The sequence below is a fragment of the Oreochromis niloticus genome, linkage group LG4 (genome assembly GCF_001858045.2).
Source record: "Oreochromis niloticus isolate F11D_XX linkage group LG4, O_niloticus_UMD_NMBU, whole genome shotgun sequence".
NCBI classification, from domain to species: domain Eukaryota; kingdom Metazoa; phylum Chordata; class Actinopteri; order Cichliformes; family Cichlidae; genus Oreochromis; species Oreochromis niloticus.
Window position 1 is genome coordinate 21,216,979 of NC_031969.2, and position 19,526 is coordinate 21,236,504.

General features: G+C 41.1%; 1 protein-coding gene across 4 annotated transcripts in view; it reads left to right on the top strand.

The window, feature by feature from the left end:
• The window catches only part of cyth1a (cytohesin 1a), a 40,947-nt gene that overhangs the window by 11,501 nt on the left and 9,920 nt on the right, over positions 1–19,526 (top strand). For 2 of the 4 annotated variants that reach the window (XM_005454934.4, XM_005454931.4), the window contains exons 2-5: positions 14,892–14,974; positions 16,989–17,053; positions 18,524–18,590; positions 18,687–18,805. In XM_005454934.4, the coding sequence (XP_005454991.1) occupies positions 14,892–14,974; positions 16,989–17,053; positions 18,524–18,590; positions 18,687–18,805 (334 nt within the window). Of the gene's footprint in view, positions 1–3,431; positions 3,709–8,548; positions 8,780–14,891; positions 14,975–16,988; positions 17,054–18,523; positions 18,591–18,686; positions 18,806–19,526 lie in introns of those variants that run through there. The other 2 variants (XM_005454933.4, XM_005454935.4) reach the window with 2 other exon arrangements.

Genomic DNA, 19,526 nt, shown 5'->3' on the forward strand with positions numbered 1-19,526 from the left:
TGTTTACCTTTGCTGTAGCAGCACTGTTACAGACACCATGCAGTTTCTTGGACAAAGCCAACAACTTCACACAAACTTACTGACAGGAAGAAAAAATAATATTGTCTTGTGGTCTTCATACATACATGCTCTAAATAATATATTAATAAAATTGTAATAAAAAGATATCCTCAGTAATTACATGCAAAAAATACATTCTGGAAAAAGTAAAAAGACGTGGATTTCTAAACAAAGGTTGGAGAGTTGTTAAAAATCCCTTATAAAAAACTTATGTGTCATATCACCAACACTAATTCATATAAATCTTATTGCATTTGCTGGAAAATAATATTGTGTTACACAGGTAAACCTAGATTCCCCATCTGGTTGTGGCTGACCCCATAGTTGAGACTTTTAAAGGTCATAGTTAAAGGTTTTGCGGTAATGGTATTTTAATTTTAAAACTGAAAAAAAGAACTAACATCCTACAGATTCTAAGATGAGCAGACCTTTGACTTTTTGAGGAATTTCACTTTTCCTTTGAAACTCAAAATCTGCTGCACCTTTTAGCACAGTCTTTATGCTTTTTTGGTCTTGATTTATAGTTCACATAAATCCTCCATTTATCTGCTGATCCGTTCTACTTTAGCTCGTTCAGGAAGCTGTGGATAACTGTAAGCTTCATGCGTCTATGTCATCTCATAATCTTTTCATTTAAAGGTCAGGCAGCTGCCTGAGTGCTCTTGTTCTGGGTCCTTGAGCACAGATTTACAGCATTGCTTGGGGGAATGGATGCACTTATAACAATGAATTGAAACTTTGTGTGCACGGGGGTCACTGCACACAGGCTGCATTGTCAGCTGTTGAGTTTGCGCGACACAGCTGAGGCATTCATGGGTCACAGAATGAAGTTGAGATCCCCCCTAAATGAAGATTCAGTGCAGACTGTAGCACTTTACCGTAGTCTTCTTAGTAGCTGGGTCCTGATTCCTGGGTCGGTGCTCAGTATCTTTTTAAAATGCAGCTGGACAGCTCATGCACATTTTTCTACCGTACATCAGATAAGCAAAGCGAAACAGATGAGCTGTTTTCTCTCCTTACCTGGCCTCTTTCATTGGCTGTGAGTGTAGCATTCCTCTTGGCTCTCAGGTATTCATCAACAGGCAAGGACAGGCTCAATCCTCTGCTATCTGACAGCAGTATGGCTGTGCAGGTGTTATACAAACAGAAGACTGATTTATTCACTTTCAACAGGGGACTGTAAATCCCTCATAGTTTTCCCTAAAATATGCCACCAAGAAATGTCTCTCTACTAGGAAAAAACGACCTTTCAACAGACCTTTGATCAGCCTTTGATCACAGGGGGGAAAAGGTGAATGCAATGTATAATGACATGACATCAAAACTCTAAAGCTGCATTAGGCACAAACATTCTGGTGAGTATCACCAAGATGTAGCCAAACCTGTTTCATCGCTACTGGTAGGCCCCTGCATTGTTGTGGTGTAATCATAAGAGTGCAATGAAAATCAGCTGTTTTTCAGAATCACTCAATCATCCCTAATAATAATAATAATAACAACAACAACAACAACAAAGATTTTACAGGATAATGTGGGGAAATAAACCCAGAGCCATTAAAGCACTACACTGAAACATTTTGATTTATTTGTTTATTTATTGCACTTATTTCATGTGGGAATAGGCTGTGCAGCGAGGTTGAACATTCAACAGGTGTTCACAAGTGTTTGTATTTGCAGGTGTTGTTGCTATTTTCTAAAGAACGGTTTAACATTTGTTTCTGAGGTAAACGTCTGACTGCACACACACGTCTACTCTCGGCGGATGTGGTGAATCAAAAGCCTTAAAAAGAGCAAGATCAGCAGCAGTAAACTGCTCTGCCTCGGTGAGTCAATTACTCGCTCCCTGCCCCCACTCAAACCCCAGCAACACATGTGTGTGTGTGTGTGCGTGGGAGAGAGCCAAGGCAACAGGGTGGCAACACAGTGGGGCAGACGCGTCATAGGGCACGTTCGCTACGCTCTAATCAGTTTGCATAATCAGGAGACAGAGATAGGCAACGAATTCCTTTCAAAATAAGAGTCTCACTAACAGTAATAAAGTCCAGTATATGACAACTACTCACACCTACCTTACTTTTTGTAAGTAAGTAAAATGTATTTATATAGCACTTTTCACAGATAAAAACAAAGTGCTTCACAGTAAAGAGAAAGAAAATGAAAAAGAATGGAAATACAACAAATAACAATGTAAAACAGTAAAATACACCATAAAACAACAAATTAGTTGAAAGCTTGTCTATATAAAAATGTCTTCAGCTGCTTTTTAAAAGAATCAATGGAGTCTGTACAGCGTAAAACCAGTGGAAGAGAATTCCACAACCTTGGTGCCACTGCCTGAAAGGCCCGATCACCATGAGTTTTAAATCCAGTGCGTGGGGCCAACAGCAGTCTCTGAGCTGATGACCTTAGAGCTTGGAAAGATGAATGTGGTTTCAGCAGGTCAGATATATACTGGGGAACTTGACCATGTAGGGCCCTGAAGGTCAAAACTAAAATTTTAAAATGAAACCTAAAACTTACAGGCAATCAGTGAAGGGAGGCCAAAACTGGAGTGACATGAGATCTTCTGTTGGTGCCTGTTAAGAGTCGTGCTGCAGCATTCTGCACAGTCTGAAGACGATGCGAAGCTGATTTGTTAAAACAAGTAACCATTTGCAGTAATCCAAACGGGAAGTCGTTTATGCTGAAGAACTGAATCATTTAAAAATGAACTATGTACTTATATATTTATATGCACATGTATATATTTATATATTTGTTTATTTTTTCTCACCTACTCACTGGCATCATAAAGAAACAAATCAAAACTGTTGTATAAAACATAAGCCTGTAGGATCCTGCAGGATAAGCCCAATTAAAAAAAAAAAAAAAAAAAGAAAGTTATGTGCTGAAAGTTATGGTCTGATTATACCAGCACTAACACATATGCAAACAAGAGTTTTGAGCTCTGCAAATTGGTATATTTCTCCAAGTTTATGTGGCAACGCTGCAGGGCAATTCCAAACTAATAACTGACAGTTATTCTTTGAAATGATTTGGATGTGAGGATGACGGGGATTTAGCCAGTTGAACGCTTGTTTGGCTGCCACAATGTCTTGAATCAGTCTCATTATGCACCTCTATATTCAAAACAATATAAAGTTCTTGTAATTTAAGAGTAGTGTTTTCTTGAATTTTATTAAGTTTTGTACTGTCCTGAAGATAATTGGTTTGGCTAATGGTGCCTTTATCGCAGAAATCACAGAAAGAGTCGAAACAACAAAAATTAGTCACTATGTAATCCAAATAAAGTTTTTTCTAAACATTCTTTAAGACGTGTTTTAATTTGAAAGGCACAACCGGAAGCGCTCCTCTGTGCTGAGCCTGCTCCGCTTGCGTCTTTCTCGCTCTCAGGAGGAAAAGCTGGTTGGTCAAAGTCCGTCACTTCAAACCACTCCCTTGAGTCGTGGACCGAAACAGTCTTGGTTTAGGCTAGAAGTCAATCCTCGGAGTAACTTTTAACTCGCCAATTGAGAGTTGAAAGGTCAATAAAGTTGTCGTTAATTGTATTTGGGGAAAGGTTTGACTCGCGGAAATCTTCTAGAAACTTTTCGGACTCGAAAGCTTGAGGCGCAGACATCATGGTGTTAAAGTCGGAAGACGGCGTAGGTGAGTGAACTACTCAGGGAGAGGCGTTTTACTTCGTGTGAAAGTCATTTAAATGGCACCACATGGCCTTTAAAATATACATATATATATATCGGAGATAATAAGTTGACTGTATGAAAATGGAAAATCTCAGTGGACTGTAAATGTCCTTGGCCTTATTGACATTGTTTATTCTCCTATTTGTAGCTTTGCTGCTTGTGTAAGCGCGGCACTTTTTCTCCACCTTATATAGCAAAAAAAAAAAAGACAAATAAAAAAAAATATATATGTATACATACATATGTATATATCATTTGGGGGTTTCTTTTAGTCTATTTTTGTTTATCCATATTGTATTGACTGATCCAGTTCTACAAAATTCAGCACATTGCCACATATTTGTACAGTGAATCAAAGAGCTGGCTGTATTTTCACATTTAGATTTGAGCAGTGCTGGTGTCAACATGCTCAAACACTTTAGTAGTAACACTCTGTAGACTCTATGCAGACTCTAACACGGTCAGAGTAAATATCGTCGGTGTCATTTTTCACTGAATACTCAGCAACAGGTGTGAGACCGTGGGCTTCTCCAACAAGCTTTACATGAGTCATACTTCATCATTCCAGCCTTTGGATGGCCCACCTTTAGTTGAAATTATGCCAGAGAAGCCTTGCTAACTGTTGCAAATTAGTTTTGTGACTGTAATTCCTTTACATCAGTTTGATGATGTGCAGTCATAATGAGCCAGTGTGCAGCCTTTGGTGTGAGACAGAAAGCCTTTGTTGCTGAGCATCATTCTTTCATCTTTTCTCTTTGACTTGGTTAGCCTGGCAGCATTAATCAGGAACTTTGCCTTGCGTCACTATTAATCCTGTTAGAGAACAGTGGCTGATCCTGTTATATGCTGCTGCTCCTTTATTGTTCTTGGGAACTTGCACACTTTCCCCCCCTCTCTCTTTTCCTTCCATAGCCTTGGCTGAACCTGGCTGGCACACACAGCTGCATTGTTTTTTGGAGGCAGCGAGATGAGAGAGAGGTCCATTCGATTCCTTTTGAGTCCATTTGTCTCTGCCACTTAGCGGTGGGTGGTCTGGGAAATTAAAGTAGTTGTCACTAATGGTTCTCTAATGAGTGGCGCTGAGAGCTCTAATGGGGCTTCTGGTACATTGTACCCTCCCTGGCACTAATGCCCCTGTGGTTTGATAATCGTCATCATCTCGCCATAATCATATTTTAGCTCTCTTTCTGCATCAGTTGCAGCGCTCCTTTCCACTCAGACCATTGTTCACTCTGTGTTGTTGGTGCTGAAATGGAAAATGTGTTTAGAGCAGAGAGCACTAGTGAGGTGTTGTTGAAAGTCTAATGTTTGGTAGCTCAGCAGCACTTGGTTGGCTGTTTTTGCTGATGTTGTTAGTGATCTCGCAACCGAAAGAGGAGAGAAAATGAAGGGTGTGCAGATTTTAAACTATGACCTGTCACATGAATATTGGAATGGTTTCATGAGAGACTGTGCTGAACAAACTTTCTTTTTTTCTTTCTAATTAGTCAAGGCAAAGGAAAAAAAATATTTGTTTTGGAGGAGCCTAATTAAATAGGCGGAATGGAAAAATGTGGAGAGGTTGGAGCCAACTGTTGATTGTCATTTACCTGCATTGTTATTATGGCCAACTACAACTGACTCTCTAGTTGGACCTGGGCTTGGTCTTCATGTGACATCATGTGACACACATCATGATTTCGTAACGTCATGATGGCTAGTTATGATTAGTTGGGGAAGTGTGTCATGTCTTGCGGCCAGGTCATTATTTGGTCTCAATCCCAGATAAAAGAAGTCCAAGTCTTTCTGGCCAACCATTTCAGCTATCATAGTTTACATTTATTGATCATAAATTCAGCTCCTTTTAAAAAATTCGCAGATTAATCAAGAAAAGTATTGTGGTTCTAGTCCACATTTCGTGACGTCTTGTCATGATGCTGCCTGTCAGAATAACAGGAGGTTGTGAGGACAGAGTGCAGATAAGGGTGTAGCAAGACTTTAGCTGCTGTTTTCACTTCCTTCTCGGTTTCTCAGAAAGAAACGTGTGAAGTTCTTTTTTTTTTTTTTCTTTATTCTTTCTCTAGGAGTGGAAATCACACTGCAATCTCAAAGCTTAGCAGTTTGTTATTCCTCGCCTCTCTCAAAGTTACTGACACTCAGCTTCGTCTGCAACAGGTAGAGACATGTCTGGAGTTTCTGTCTTATTACGGGAAGGGGAAAAAAAAAAAGTCTGACTCCTGCTGGTAATGTGAAAGAATCCAAAATGGCGGCTGGGAGGAACTTCTTGATAGATGCCTTTTTAAAGGAGTATGCTGATTTGCCAATTAAGCAGCTGTGCAGCAGCTCAGGGTTTGAGCTGTGACTGAGCTGTGCTTACTTGGTCTACTCCTGGTGTTTCTCCACTGTTCAGAGCACAGTGAACCATCATGGTGAGCTGAAAGTTAGGAAGGAGAAAGAATGCCTATTTTATTCCCTTCCCAACAGGATGGGAGGGTTTCGCTGCAGTTTTCACTCCTCCGCCGATCTGTTAGAGCAGCTCACAAACAGGAAACTGAGGGTTTGATGATATGTTTGACAGGAAGAGGCATCCCGCAATTTGTGTGATGGGTACATTTTTTCACTCTTCTACAGCAGAAAAAGCAACACTGAGGCAAAAATAAAGGTGTAAAAAGATGAAGATTTTTGGCTCTTCCAGCTTTTCCACCACATGTTTTTCCGAACGTGCGTGTTATACTGGGAAGGCAGGATGTTGATAGTGGGAAAGCCCTGATAAGAATCAAGGCTAACGGCATCAGAGGACAAAGGCATGTATTGTGGGAAGAAATAGCACTTCCGCATTTGAGGGAAAACACAGAGTTGCCTTCTCGGTGGCTTCTAAAAACAAGTTAATGTCAATAAAACAGAGCCGGGATTATGTAAAAAAAGCTCATCTTTTGTGTTTGCTACCGTGGATTATGTCTATGTATGTGCATGCAGCTGCTATGCTGCTGTTGGGCACTCTGCATGTTTGCTTTACACTGAATCTGACGCTGACACAGTGTGTTGGGTGGCGGGCCTTGCTATACATTCTTTAGGCTCAGTTCCCACCCACTCACATCCTCGGGTCTCTACATTCCTGCACAGCAGCGTCAACAAAGCTAGCCAACCCACTGTGAACTATGTCTGGGCTGTCAGGGGAGTAACAGGGTCATTTCTGTTTGACCAGCCTTCTTTTGTGATGGCATCGACTTTTTAATGTGCCTTTTTAAAGGGGGTAAACCTGTTGAGAGCTCTGGAAGACAACCAAGTTAGACAACATGAGAGAGAAAAATCCACTGAAAAGTGAAACCAGTGCTGCTCCTTAAAGTGGCATTCCTTCTAATGATTGCCAGGGAGCAACTCCACTGATTGCAAAACAAAGCCCAGATGCAGAGAAGTCAATGAGACGATGTTTCCTCAGATCACTTGTCTGTGACCTCATTAAACCCTTTCCTCATGTATTTATGGGCACAGTCACTATTTTCAAGTATATTAGTACAATATGGTCTGGATGTACTAAATTATTTCCCCATTATTGTCAAGAATGTTGATAAAGCAGCATATGCTTCAGGGCAGACTTTTGTCAAGTTTCCATTGGCTTCACCACAGGACTTCAGCCACCAATAGGTGACATCTGAAGCCCCTCAAATTTAGAATTTTATTTTAAACCAATACTGATGTTTTTAGGAATTTAAAAAGAATAATAATAATAATAATAATGAGATTGGTACTGATGGCACAAGCAGAAGAAAGGGATCTGTCAGTCTTATTGCTTTCTCAAATCACTTTACATTTGTATTGCATTATGATTTATTGGAACATTCATTAGGAGAATAACACCTTTGACTCTCCAATATAGATCATTGTAATCCCGAGGCATGCTACAAGTGAATTTATTGTTGCTATTCCATTCTTGTCTAAGATGGGATTATGTGAAAAATGGGTATAACTTCACCAGCACATGGATCCCATCCTGACAACTATCGGAAGAAGCTCTGTCACTACGAGGCTGCAGAGTGCACTCAGCACGGCAGAGGGCTCCAGGATGACTCATTCATCTTTATACAGACATCAGACAAGCGCTCATGTCTGCTCTGTGCTGCAGACGTACCCGGGGCAAGTGTACACTCATACTGTAAAAACACACACAGTGAGGAGCAGTGCTGAGAACCATTCTCTTAAAAGATCATTAGAATCAGGATAATACTCATGGCCTAGACTTAACAATAAACACATAGTCGCCTCCAGCACAGAGTCCGTTGTTAAAGTGGAGTTTGGAGGTGGTAATTTTGGATGCATGACTGGTCAGGAGAATGAAGAACTGGCTTGAATTGCTTACTCACAACACCAGCTCATAGTAGAATATATCCTCACTGTCTCTGTGGGAGATGACTGAACAGGAGGAATCAATCATCATGTAGTTATTTGCTAATTTAACTATTAATCATCATTACGAGCATAAGACAGGCTGGGTTTTTTCCTTTCTTTTTCAGTCTTATGGTTCTGGGCTTTTTAATTTCATCATTCATGATACAAATAGGGCAGATCCTCTAACTAGAACTCAGCATGTTGAATTATAAGCATGGGTTGAACGTATGCCTACAGGTGTGTATGCAACATATTTTTGGGAGAAGGGGCAGCAGCTAAAGGAATGACCACCGGGTGGAGCCACCATGTTCGTCGTGGAGACAGGAAAGCATGTGGAGAGAGAGAAAGAGGGAGGGAGAGGAGGTGGTGGTGAGCAAGTGAGTAAGGCTCCTTCCCAAATGGACCGTATCAGTGGCTGTGTGCCTTGAGCCGGCTGGCAGCTGATAGTTGTGCTGAGGAAATCAGGCAGTGTCTCTCTCCCTGTCCGGAGGAGCAGGACTCTTCCTTCTGTCACTTGACGTGTGGATGTTTTGAATCGCCAGAATTAAGCGGTAGAATCTGACAGGAGCCAGGACAGCTGAGCCTGTTTGTGTACAACAAGGTGGAGTGAAGAAGTGGAGTTCTTCAGAAACCCAGAAAAGTAACGCTTTGGAGATTTTCTTGTTCAGGTTAGCACCAAATCTTGATGATGCTTCTGTGTTTAGCTGATTAATTAATTGCAAGGCTGTTTTCTGTGCATAGTGTTTGGAACTTGCTGTCATGTGGGACTTTGGTCAGGTTTCATTGAGTCTGTGCCTGCAGTTGCACTTTGATAGTTTTGAGGGTAAAATCAATGAAGCTGGAAAAAATGCATGCTTTATAAATAAAGTGCTGGGAGATGATTCATATATATGAATATTTATGTGTTTTAAATCTCCTGGCTGGCCTGTTGTGTTGACTGTATACCAGAGCTGGAGCCCCAAAACTGGGTAACAGAGTGATGTCAGCAGTGGTGAGTTTGTTGGTATGAATGAAGCCCTTTTGATGATGGATGTATGTAGAAGTTGGACTTAAACACCACATCATCAGGGGTCTGTATGGAGCATATGGGATATGTCCATTCAAGAAAATTAACAAGGATCAAGCTGGTAAAAGTAAAGGCAATTCCTTATCATCAGCCCATGTGTTTGGGCCTTGTTAAGGAATGAAGCTACTTGTCGACACAAAGAGTGAGCTGTGATCATCCCACCTCTCTTCCCACATTTTATGTGTTCTTCTGCCATTTGCTGTCCCACGCTTCCCTGGCTAAACACAGGGCTTCTTCTCCTGTTGTCTCTCCTCTGCCAGTCCCCCTTCACATTTCATACCAACAGGTCAGAATGAATGGATTTGGGACCTTTTTTCTCTTATTAATCCATAACTGGTGGTCCTTTTTAGTCTAGTGTGTGGATTCTGTTTCTTTGTGTGCTATAGAGGAGGAGGTCAGAGATGAATGATTTTTTTTTTCCCTTTTGGTGACCACATTAAAAACAGGCTTAGCTTTGTTGCCTTTGCTCTGCTTTGTTACAGACTGTCTATTCCTGTCTGTGTGTGTGTGTGTGTGTTTGCTTTCAGATATATATGAGAGAGGGTACCCGTGGGATTTGCTAAAGTAATGAGATTCAGTCTGAGATATGTGGATGAGATAGTCACATTTTAAATCACTTTCTGTTTAAGCAGACAACAGCAAGAATCAGGAAGCTTAGTTATTTATTAGACTGAAAACCAGCACCATAATCGATTGTGTGTCCTGTGCTGAATTAATTAAACCTTATCATGAAGTGGACTGCTTCTTTTGACCATTTGTGCTCTTATTGGTATTGGCTAGGGGTCGATTGATTGGAGCCTACGTGGCTCTTGAGGCCAGCGGACAGATTTTAAAGGGAGGATTGTCAATGTAAATATAAGGTCAAAAGTTGAACAGCAGCAACAGAAACCTGATGGAATGGGGGAGAGGAGCAGGTAGATGTGGACTCGAGAAAACTGATGTTTTCAGTTCAAATGAGATCGGCTGGAATAAGAAGGGAGTGCAAAGCCTAGATAGGAGTTGGTCAGGCCAGAAGGATGGTGCATGAAGGAGAAAACCTGCAGACACGAAACACAAACAACAAAAAAACCTCGTGCAAAGAGCGATTGCTGCTAACAGTGTCATTTGTTTACCTCCATCACTGTGTGTCTTCGCATATTCCCTCACTCAGCAAATTGTAGGTGTAAATATATTCCCGATGTCTTCATCCGCTGCTGCAAAACACCAAGACCATTTACACATCTGTCTACTAAACTGTCATTTTACTATAAAGATCACTCAGCATTAGTTTCTTCTACCTACGTACGTATGTCTAGTATCTGTGTTGCTGGAGCAGCCTGAGTAAGGAAATTACCTAGTTAATAATTTTTTCTCTTGGTCCTTGTGTGCTTGGAGGAGCTCCCTAAATTGGGTCACATCAGCAGGGAGGGGGAGCTGAAAGATCCTACGAGCACTCGGAATTCTAATTTCCGTATTTTCCAAGGAGAGTTCTTCAGTGATCTGGGTGGAAATGAGACGTCTGCTTCTTTTGCCAGGATGGCAATCAGGATGAGTATTAGTGGCTTCTGCTGCTCTGGGAGAGCGATCTATAATTGGTATCTCTCTTGATGCCACCTCCCTGGTGCGCTCTGCTGACCCAGCCTTCACTAAAAAAAAATGCTTCACCCATCTAGGAAGTCTGCACTCTTAGATTAAAAAAGTAAGGGCACACCGAGACAAGGTATTAATCTTATACCTGATTTAGGGCTCACTGGATGTACCAGTTCAGGAGTAAGCGCCATGATTATTCTTGCAGAGTGCATTGAGTGTTTCAAGTCATACATTTGGGTTGAACTGCACCCAGGAGTAATGAGGGCCAGGCCACTGCAGGACAGAGCTCTGATTGTAATATGCCAGATTTAGCAAAAGAGCACTTATGTCAGTACCATTAACCAATTGCTTCACACTGTCATCCTTTTCAGCAAGGTATATAAATGGAAAGCATAATCTTTGGTTTAAAATAATGACTGTTTTCACTGAATTAAATTTAGTACTTTGTAATACTGACTTGGTTAAATGACCTCTGAATAGAGGTGAACACACTTTAGAAGTGACAGTTTCGTAATGATGTACTTGAAATGACAGTCAGATGGTGTTAGTGCTGTAAAATGAAACAAAAAGCAAGTTGCAAGAGCGCTGATCATTAGTTATTGTGTGGGTGTACAATTCCATGTTACTTTTCCCTGGTCTTTCTGCATGACGGCACTATGTGCAAACACGCCCCCATGTGTGTTTGTATGTAATTCCCCTAGATGACTTATTTTTCACACAGTGCAATTCCGAAAGCAGTGAGATGTGGGCGTCATGTGTTTTACTTGTGAAACAGCCTGTGGAGTCTGTGGTCATCACAGGTTCGACCCTGCCCTTTTCATGTGAGAGAGTAAGAATTAAGATAGATGAGGAGGCGTGGTGTGCGTGGAAGGAAATGCCTAATTTATCCCTTTTCTATTATTTTGTAATGCCAACAATAAAATATGGATAGTAGGTGGTTATCACAAAGTATCTTTTAATAAGACCATTTATTTTCATTGTTACAAAAACAAATAGTCCCTTCATTCTTCCTCTACCTCAGTTGCCCTCTCTGTCTCTTTAACATCCTGCCTATTTCTGATGACAGCCACATTTCATCGGCTGTGTCAGTGCAGAGGTTTGCTGAATGTGAGCCAAGCAGTGCTCCAAGCATTTTCTTAAGTTGATGAACTCCCTCTTCATCTGCTGGTTTCTGGGAAATTACACCCACTTGGTGCCCACCTCTGAAGCAAGCATGTGTAGGGCCTTTCCCTGCTCTGCTGTGGTTATGATTATTTTGGGTGGAGCAAGGAAGGCATTGATGGTTTCAACCACGTTGCTCCGTGATCATGCGGATTCAGATGACATGTCGGGATGCAGTGTACGTTTTGATTGCAGGATCTGGGTGCAATCGTGCATCTTTCATATGGATTTTGCGCAAACTATTTTTATGTGCTCTCAAAAGAGGAAAGTGTATAAACAGTTTCCTTCCTTAAAATTATTAGTTTGCTAATTTTTTCAGTTTTCTCCTTGGAGTGAAATTATAGTCCTGTATGCAGCTCTTCTCTAATGTCAGTCCTTCAGTTGGGAGTCCTCCTCTAAGCCTGGAGCAATGTGGCTGTTTCATATTGGGACCTGCTCTCCTGTGCTGTGTCCTGTTCATTTTTTTAGGGTCTGCCAGGCCCCCTACCTGACATCGTGTTTCTAAAAAGACAATTGAGTTTTCTTCTTTGAGATCATCCTCCCTGTTGTTATTTTTTAGGCTATTGAACACAAGGCCCTGCTCTGGATTTCATCAATGTGACACTAACTCATCCAGGCGATCAGGAGATAAGGTCATTAAATGCAAGGAGGGCCATATATTCTCAGACCTATCACCACTTTGTGTATTAGGTGGTGCCTTCTTGTGCATCTGCGAGGAGGAGTTGTGACCAGATTTTTAAAAAATGCACATATATATTTTGGTTTGTGTCTTCCGCTTATAAACAAAATTTATTCAGACCTCACTGTGACTTTATATATCAGAACGCTCGGTATGTATATGGCCGGTATGCCAGAGTTACTTAAGGTGTCGAGGTTTGATGTGTGAAAGGTCAGCCTCATGTGGACTCCCATTTTCCCCCAGCTGTCTGAAAGCAAAACAGGAAGACAGCATGGCATTGTTTTGGTGCTCCTTCAGTCTGCTCTAAGGCAGTCCCTGTTTTTTAACTTCCATTGTCTATTATCCCTGTGTTAAATATTATCAGAAATTCTGGGGAATGCTGTAGTTATTTACCTCAATGTCTTTAGGTTTACTTGCTTCTCTTATTAAAATAAGGATCCTCAGTTATCCAGATTTCTTTCTGCTGGTTATATATTTAAAGTTGGGTTTTATTTTTATTTTTTTGCTATTTGTACATGTGTATGTTTGTGTCTCGTCATTTATGACTGACGTGCTTAGGATAATTTCTGGATGTCAGCTGTGTCCTTCGATTGCTTGCTTCTCTTTTTTTAACCATCATCGTTCCACTAACACCTTTACAACTGGTACACTGTGTGTTACCCAGTCTCATTGAATCAAGAATTTTACCTCTACAGTTATGTTGAGTCCTCTGTCCTCAGCTTTCGTCTCTTTATATCTATTACTTTGTTAACTGCTGAAGACTGACTGAGATCCATAGAGTCATCCAACCTTTGACCCCCTTTAACCTTTAAACTCTTCTGAGGAAATGAAACGAGGAGGTTACAGAACAGATCTTGTGCTGAGCCACTGGGGGAACTGGAGAAAGGGCCTCGCATGCTAAACATTGTATCTTCTGTTTTTTTTATGCAAGTATTTAAAGGCAGCTAATTGTCAAGCAACACTTTACAGCAGAGCAGACGGAGTTTCGGGCACACACCTTTTCCTTGGAAAAATTTTAATTATGAGAGAAGCCATTGAAACAATTTGAATAGCAACGTCAACATCAATGTCTTATTTGTTTTATATTGAAATGTCATTATGTGTTGTTTCCCACTGGGAATCCACCTTACGAACAATGCAGATTAATGACGTTTCTTAGTTTACTACTACTATTACTACATTTTGTGACTACTTCACTTACTCCATACCATTAGTTTTCATTATTTTACATGGTATAGCATACATTTCGATCACCAAGTGAACAAGTTAGTCAATACTTGTTTTCAGAAATTGACTATGTTAAATATATAAATTACACAAACACACAAGATACAGCTAAGTCATTATTAGCATATATTTAAGGTTATGCTTGGTCTTAAAAGGGCTGCTAACAGAATAACCTGATTGCTTTATTAATGAACTGTCACTGTTTTTTAAAGAGAAGATGTAAACTTCCTAGTTCAAATGTAAAGCAAATGAAACACACTGTTTGGAATGCTGCTGTGCTTACAGTGCTCAGTGTCCACGTTTGGTCTTTCAGCGCATCAAGTTTTCGCTCACGTGGACACGCAGGCACGTTGTCCATCAAACAAGCTAATAATAACTAAGGTGCGAGTGACAGGAGGACTGTCAGCACTTTGATACCTGTCACATTTGTGCTTCTTATGCACTGATGCTCGGTGCTGATTGGCTGACCTGACTTTTTTTTTTAATTGTAGTTTCACAATAGCTGATTTCCTGTTTGATCTGCAAGTGACCGCTGCTGACTTAGGTCACTCTGTTGGTGTAGGTGTTTTGAACTCTTTAGTGTTTGTAGTGCAAAGGCTTGTTTGAGCCATCACTAACACTTTAACAAAGAAGGACTTTTACTGTATTGTCTTACGACTTACGGTACGGTTTTCATTGTTCCTCATACCATCTTCCACATTCCTTGCTATGTGTGTAATCACTTTTTGATTCCAAGGAATGTTGAAGAAATGCTTCAGGGACATTTATTTATAGAAAATGGCGGGGATTGTGCTACATAGTGGACTTGCACATGGTGATCTATGCATGCTGACAACTTGCCATTATTGTATTGTTTCTTTTCCTTGTTGAGGACTGATGCACATTCAGGGCACTTGTATTGTGTCTGTGCAGACACGTCTGCATGGTATGCCTCTGTCTGCGCAGAGCCTTATGCACACCCTTGGATCATGACTTTTCTGTTACTTTAACCCTAGTGGACCGTTACCGGCCCTCATACACTGGGACAGTATTTCACTGGTTATTCTAACCCTTCATCTTCTTTGTCACGTGTCTCTAGTGCCGGACGACCTCACTCCAGAGGAGCAGCAGGAGCTGGAGAATATCCGCCGGCGCAAGCAAGAACTGCTGGAGGACATTCAGGTAATCCTAGAGGAGGATATGTAGGCAGGGTCAACAGACTCTTTTAATGTTAGTAAGGTCGTTTTTATTGTTCATTTATTGAAAGTGTTAACATTTTAACATTTTCTTTTATCTGCTGGTTTAGTGTTTTATCTTTCAAGGATAGAAACTCCTTCAGCAGCATTCTTAACTCATGCTCAAAAACCTTGGTAGTCAAACAGAGAGAGATTTGCGTTCACTCTGGGGAAATCAGGTGACAAAGAAGGCAAAAAACATCAACCATCCTGACCATGTGCTGTCATCTGAGTTCAGGAAGTTGCTTTCTGGTCGTCACTACCTTATACCCCGAGTGTAGAACAAATAGATACTTTAAAATCCTTCATTCCCTCAGTTATTAGATCATCAAACTTGAACAGGGTTCATTTTAGTTTCATTATTTTTTGGCGTTGTTCGTTTTTAGACTTGTGTCCTTTTTATTTTTTTGTATTTATTTATTTTTGTTCTCATTGTTTGTTGATCTGTGCCTTGCCATGCAACAGTGTTTGTGACCACAGCTTAAAGACTGTATGTTGTGTGGGTAAGCTGCAAATGAATTTCCCTTCTTGGGATAAATAAAGTTATCTTAATCTCAATCTGACAAAAACGACTCCACACACAGATAAAAGGTGATTATGTTCTTACGACTGCACGTTTGCAGGAAGCTAGTAGCATATCCCTCCTGATTTACAAGCAGAGCCAGGATTCAAAGCAGCTCTGCTGAATTTCCATAAAGTGGTTTATTTGATTCCTGTCCATGGCCCACGATGATGTTTGTTGGCTTCTAACTTGAGACCAGAGCATAGCTCATGAATCTAGCTCTATCTGTAGGTCAGTCCTGCCACTCAGTAAGCAGCGATAATAAGCAAATAGCTTGCAACAAAGGTGAGAGACTGTCATGCCCTGGTATGAATTATGATGGTTTCCTGAATTCCCAGTGAGCGAATCGGCTTCTGCTGGCCCCAACGGCCATTTGAAGCGTGATCTGTCACCCTGTCCTTTATGAGCTTAGGCCACCATCACTGCCCTTCCCCCTCTATGGCCGCCACCGCTGCCCCTGTCCTGTCCTCGTCTCCTTCTCGGTGCTCTGCACACTGACCCCTCTCCTCCTCACTGGCTCCCACACTCTCCTCTGCTGGCCCCTGCATGTCAAGGCCTCGCCACCACACCCACTCTACTTTCTGTATGAGCACAGCCTTTGTTTGTGCAGACAAGCATCTGAGGAATGTGTTGTGATTGCGCATGCCTTGAATGCACAGATGTTGTCTTTGTGGTTTCACAGTGGGAAAGTTGGCAATGTGTATAAGAAATATTGCATTGTCACGCATGGTAAAAGAAGAGGCTTGATTACCGTTAGTAGGCAAACTTGATTTATATTTGACTTCACTTATGCTACTGTCTGTTCTCCATGCTTTGATCAAGCTGATCTCATCCTCTGCCTTTACTGTGCCAGTCTGGCACCAGCAGGTCTGGCAACTAAATCTGCCTCTGAGGCCATTAATCGGTAAAATACCACACAAAATATAATCCTTTTCCATGCTTGCTTACTCCATTTGTATTGGGGTTATCCCCTAATGTTCTCCACCCAGTGAAATTCAGATTGAGAGGATTGTTTGGCTCACACACATCCTACCAGACTTTCTGTGAAATAGGAGCTGCTATCACTTTATAGTTTAAGGAGCATACACAGTGTTGCATGTGCACCATTATCTGAAGAGGCTGAAGAGTGACTTTTCTCTCTTTGTTAAACTGTTTGCTCTGATGTGAGTATTTATGCAACAAAAGGCCACCTGACTTACAGACAAGCAATGATTCAGCCTCTCTCTGTTTAATGCAGCGCATTTGATTTTTTTTCTCTTTTTTTTGTAAATACAAATGCTTTGCATGTTGTTTGCGTTGGTTATCCCTTTCCACGCCTCTTCGAGGGAAATTGATGGACATATGTTTAACTTGTTCCCGACTCCCAACAAGGCTAAAAAAATTTTTCTTTCTTTTACAGCGGCTGAAGAATGAGATAGCAGAAGTTACTAGTGAAATTGAGAACCTGGGTTCCACTGAGGAGAGGTAAGAGAACTGGACTGACTTTCCTCCCCTGCAAACACATTTCTTTCTCTGTTGTGTCTAAGTTGCTTGCTTTCTATTAACTTATCAAATGAAGCTGTCAATTATTCATGTTTGATGGCTAAGTTGGGCCTCCCATCTCACCAAATTGGCTATGCTTTTAAAGCAGTTTAAATGTTTCATCAGGCACACCCTCATGATGGGAGGCCTCATTGAATAATGCAGTGGGTGTACGGGCAGAAGCAGACAATAGGTGGTCTCAGGGGAGGGAGTGCTTGGGTTTGGTCTACTCTAGTGCATAGGGATTCCATCAGCTGCTGAAAATTTCTGAAACGCTCTTTCAGTGGTACCTAAAACCCCATTAGGGGAGCTTATGATCAGATATTTCTGTGATCCATTGATTGGAGATGGTACATAGTAGTTAGCGTGTGTTATTGCTCTTCACATGAGTGCTGGACTTTGGCTGACAAAAGCCAAAGGAATGCTAGTGTGAGTGAATCAGAGGGGAGAGGTGGAGATGGAAATGTAACCATGGTGAGTGCGGACTCTAGGATTGCACTTTGACCCCGAAATTACTCAAATTCTGAGAAACCACACATTCCCATATCCATGCTAACCTTTAACAACTGTGTCTGACCAACACCTTGTCATCACAGTTGAGACGGAGTACGGGAAAGCTCCTGACAGACCTTTTTAAAAAGAGACAGACACTGAGATAGGTGAATTGAGCAGTAAATTAAGTGTGTTTCAGTTTATCTAAAACTCTGAGCTTCAAATTCTTCATATATACTACATCTGCAAAATACTGCTTTAGTTGATTATTATTTATTCATCCAGCATTTTTCACCATTTTTTAATATAGGTGATAGAGCCTAATAGATACAGGATTTGTAAGACGGATACCGATATTAATTGATGTAAAAATTCGATATATTGGCCGATTTATATTTTTTTTATTCTTTCGGAAATACAAAACGTAGAGATTTCCCTAAGATTTGATATGTGCAGCTGTGAGTCCTTATTAACATATTACGATGCAGTTCAAAACCGAATTTGTTTTGTCGTCTTGAGTTACCCGTTTAAGCGCTGCCTGATTCTCCTCAAATCAGTTGATTGTTGTTTTTGCAGGTTCCCAGCTGGGATGTTGCAGAGTGCCCTCTAGTGGCCAAGCTATGCAACATCAGCACTCAGATAGTTGAAGGGTGTTTTACTCTCTTGCTTCTGTACTGGTTGATATTTTCTTGTATGAGCCATTATAAATGCTGATACCAATATATCACCAAATGGCTAAAAATAGTTACCGGCTTCTGATAAGCAGCTGATTGATCAAGAAATGATTAACTAATAACTGATAATGAAGTAATACCTATTTATGTCCATCATTGTCATTGTGTCGCCACATTATTGTACTATAATTAGTCTGCATCATGTTCATGTTAGTATTAATAACAACATAAACTCCCTCTTTTAAAGGAAAAATATGCAGAGGAATAAACAGGTGGCCATGGGCCGTAAGAAGTTTAACATGGACCCCAAAAAGGTAGGTAAAAAAATACCGTGGCTCAATTAGAAATATGATTTGTTCGTCTTGGTCTGGTAATCAGGATATAACTTTGGGGTTCACTCTCTTTCTCAGGGGATCCAGTTCCTGATTGAGAATGACTTACTGAAGAATACCAGCGACGACATTGCTCAATTCCTCTACAAAGGAGAGGGCCTGAACAAAACAGCCATCGGAGATTATCTCGGAGAGAGGTCAGAATGAAGATTTTATCCACTCTCTCTCTAACTGTCTTCCACTCATGCTGGCCCATTAGTCAGCAACCATACACGTGGTTGATAAAAGTATCAAATAGAGAACACATAGTTTCCTTATTGCTGTTTCCTCTTGGTCAAGCTCACGCCCATCCTTTCCCAAACACAGGTTATTGGTTCCACATTTAGACCTTCCTCTCAAGACAATGATCGTTACTCTAAAGCCGACATCTGTGCTTGATTATCTTACTCATAAGTAACTTGGTCAATAGACTCACAATTTTGGAATGTGTGTGTTTGAAAGCAATTAAAGATTTCACTCGAGTGAAGAGATCATCCGTGTTAGAGTGAACACATAATACAGGAAATATTGATGGGCTTAATGTACGGTATGCACTGCTCGGGGATGGCAGTGTTACAGGCAGGGTGTGGTCTGTAAGGCCATAGCGGGGACTGGAGTGCATGCTGTTGACGTATGCTTTTTGGTTGTTATCTATCTAGCTATCTGGATCTGTAAGGAGGGGCTGTGGCAGCATGCTAGTCTTAAGACACGATTGGTCATTTGTCCACTTGAGATGGTGTTGAGTGGATATGACTCTGAGCTCCTTAAAGCCTTGCTGCGATCCCAGAGGGCAGATTGTTTTCTGTGAAGGGCATAAAGGTCGGGGATGATGTCATGCTCTAGTTTAGATAAGTGAAGAGGGCTGGGAAGTGTGTGTGG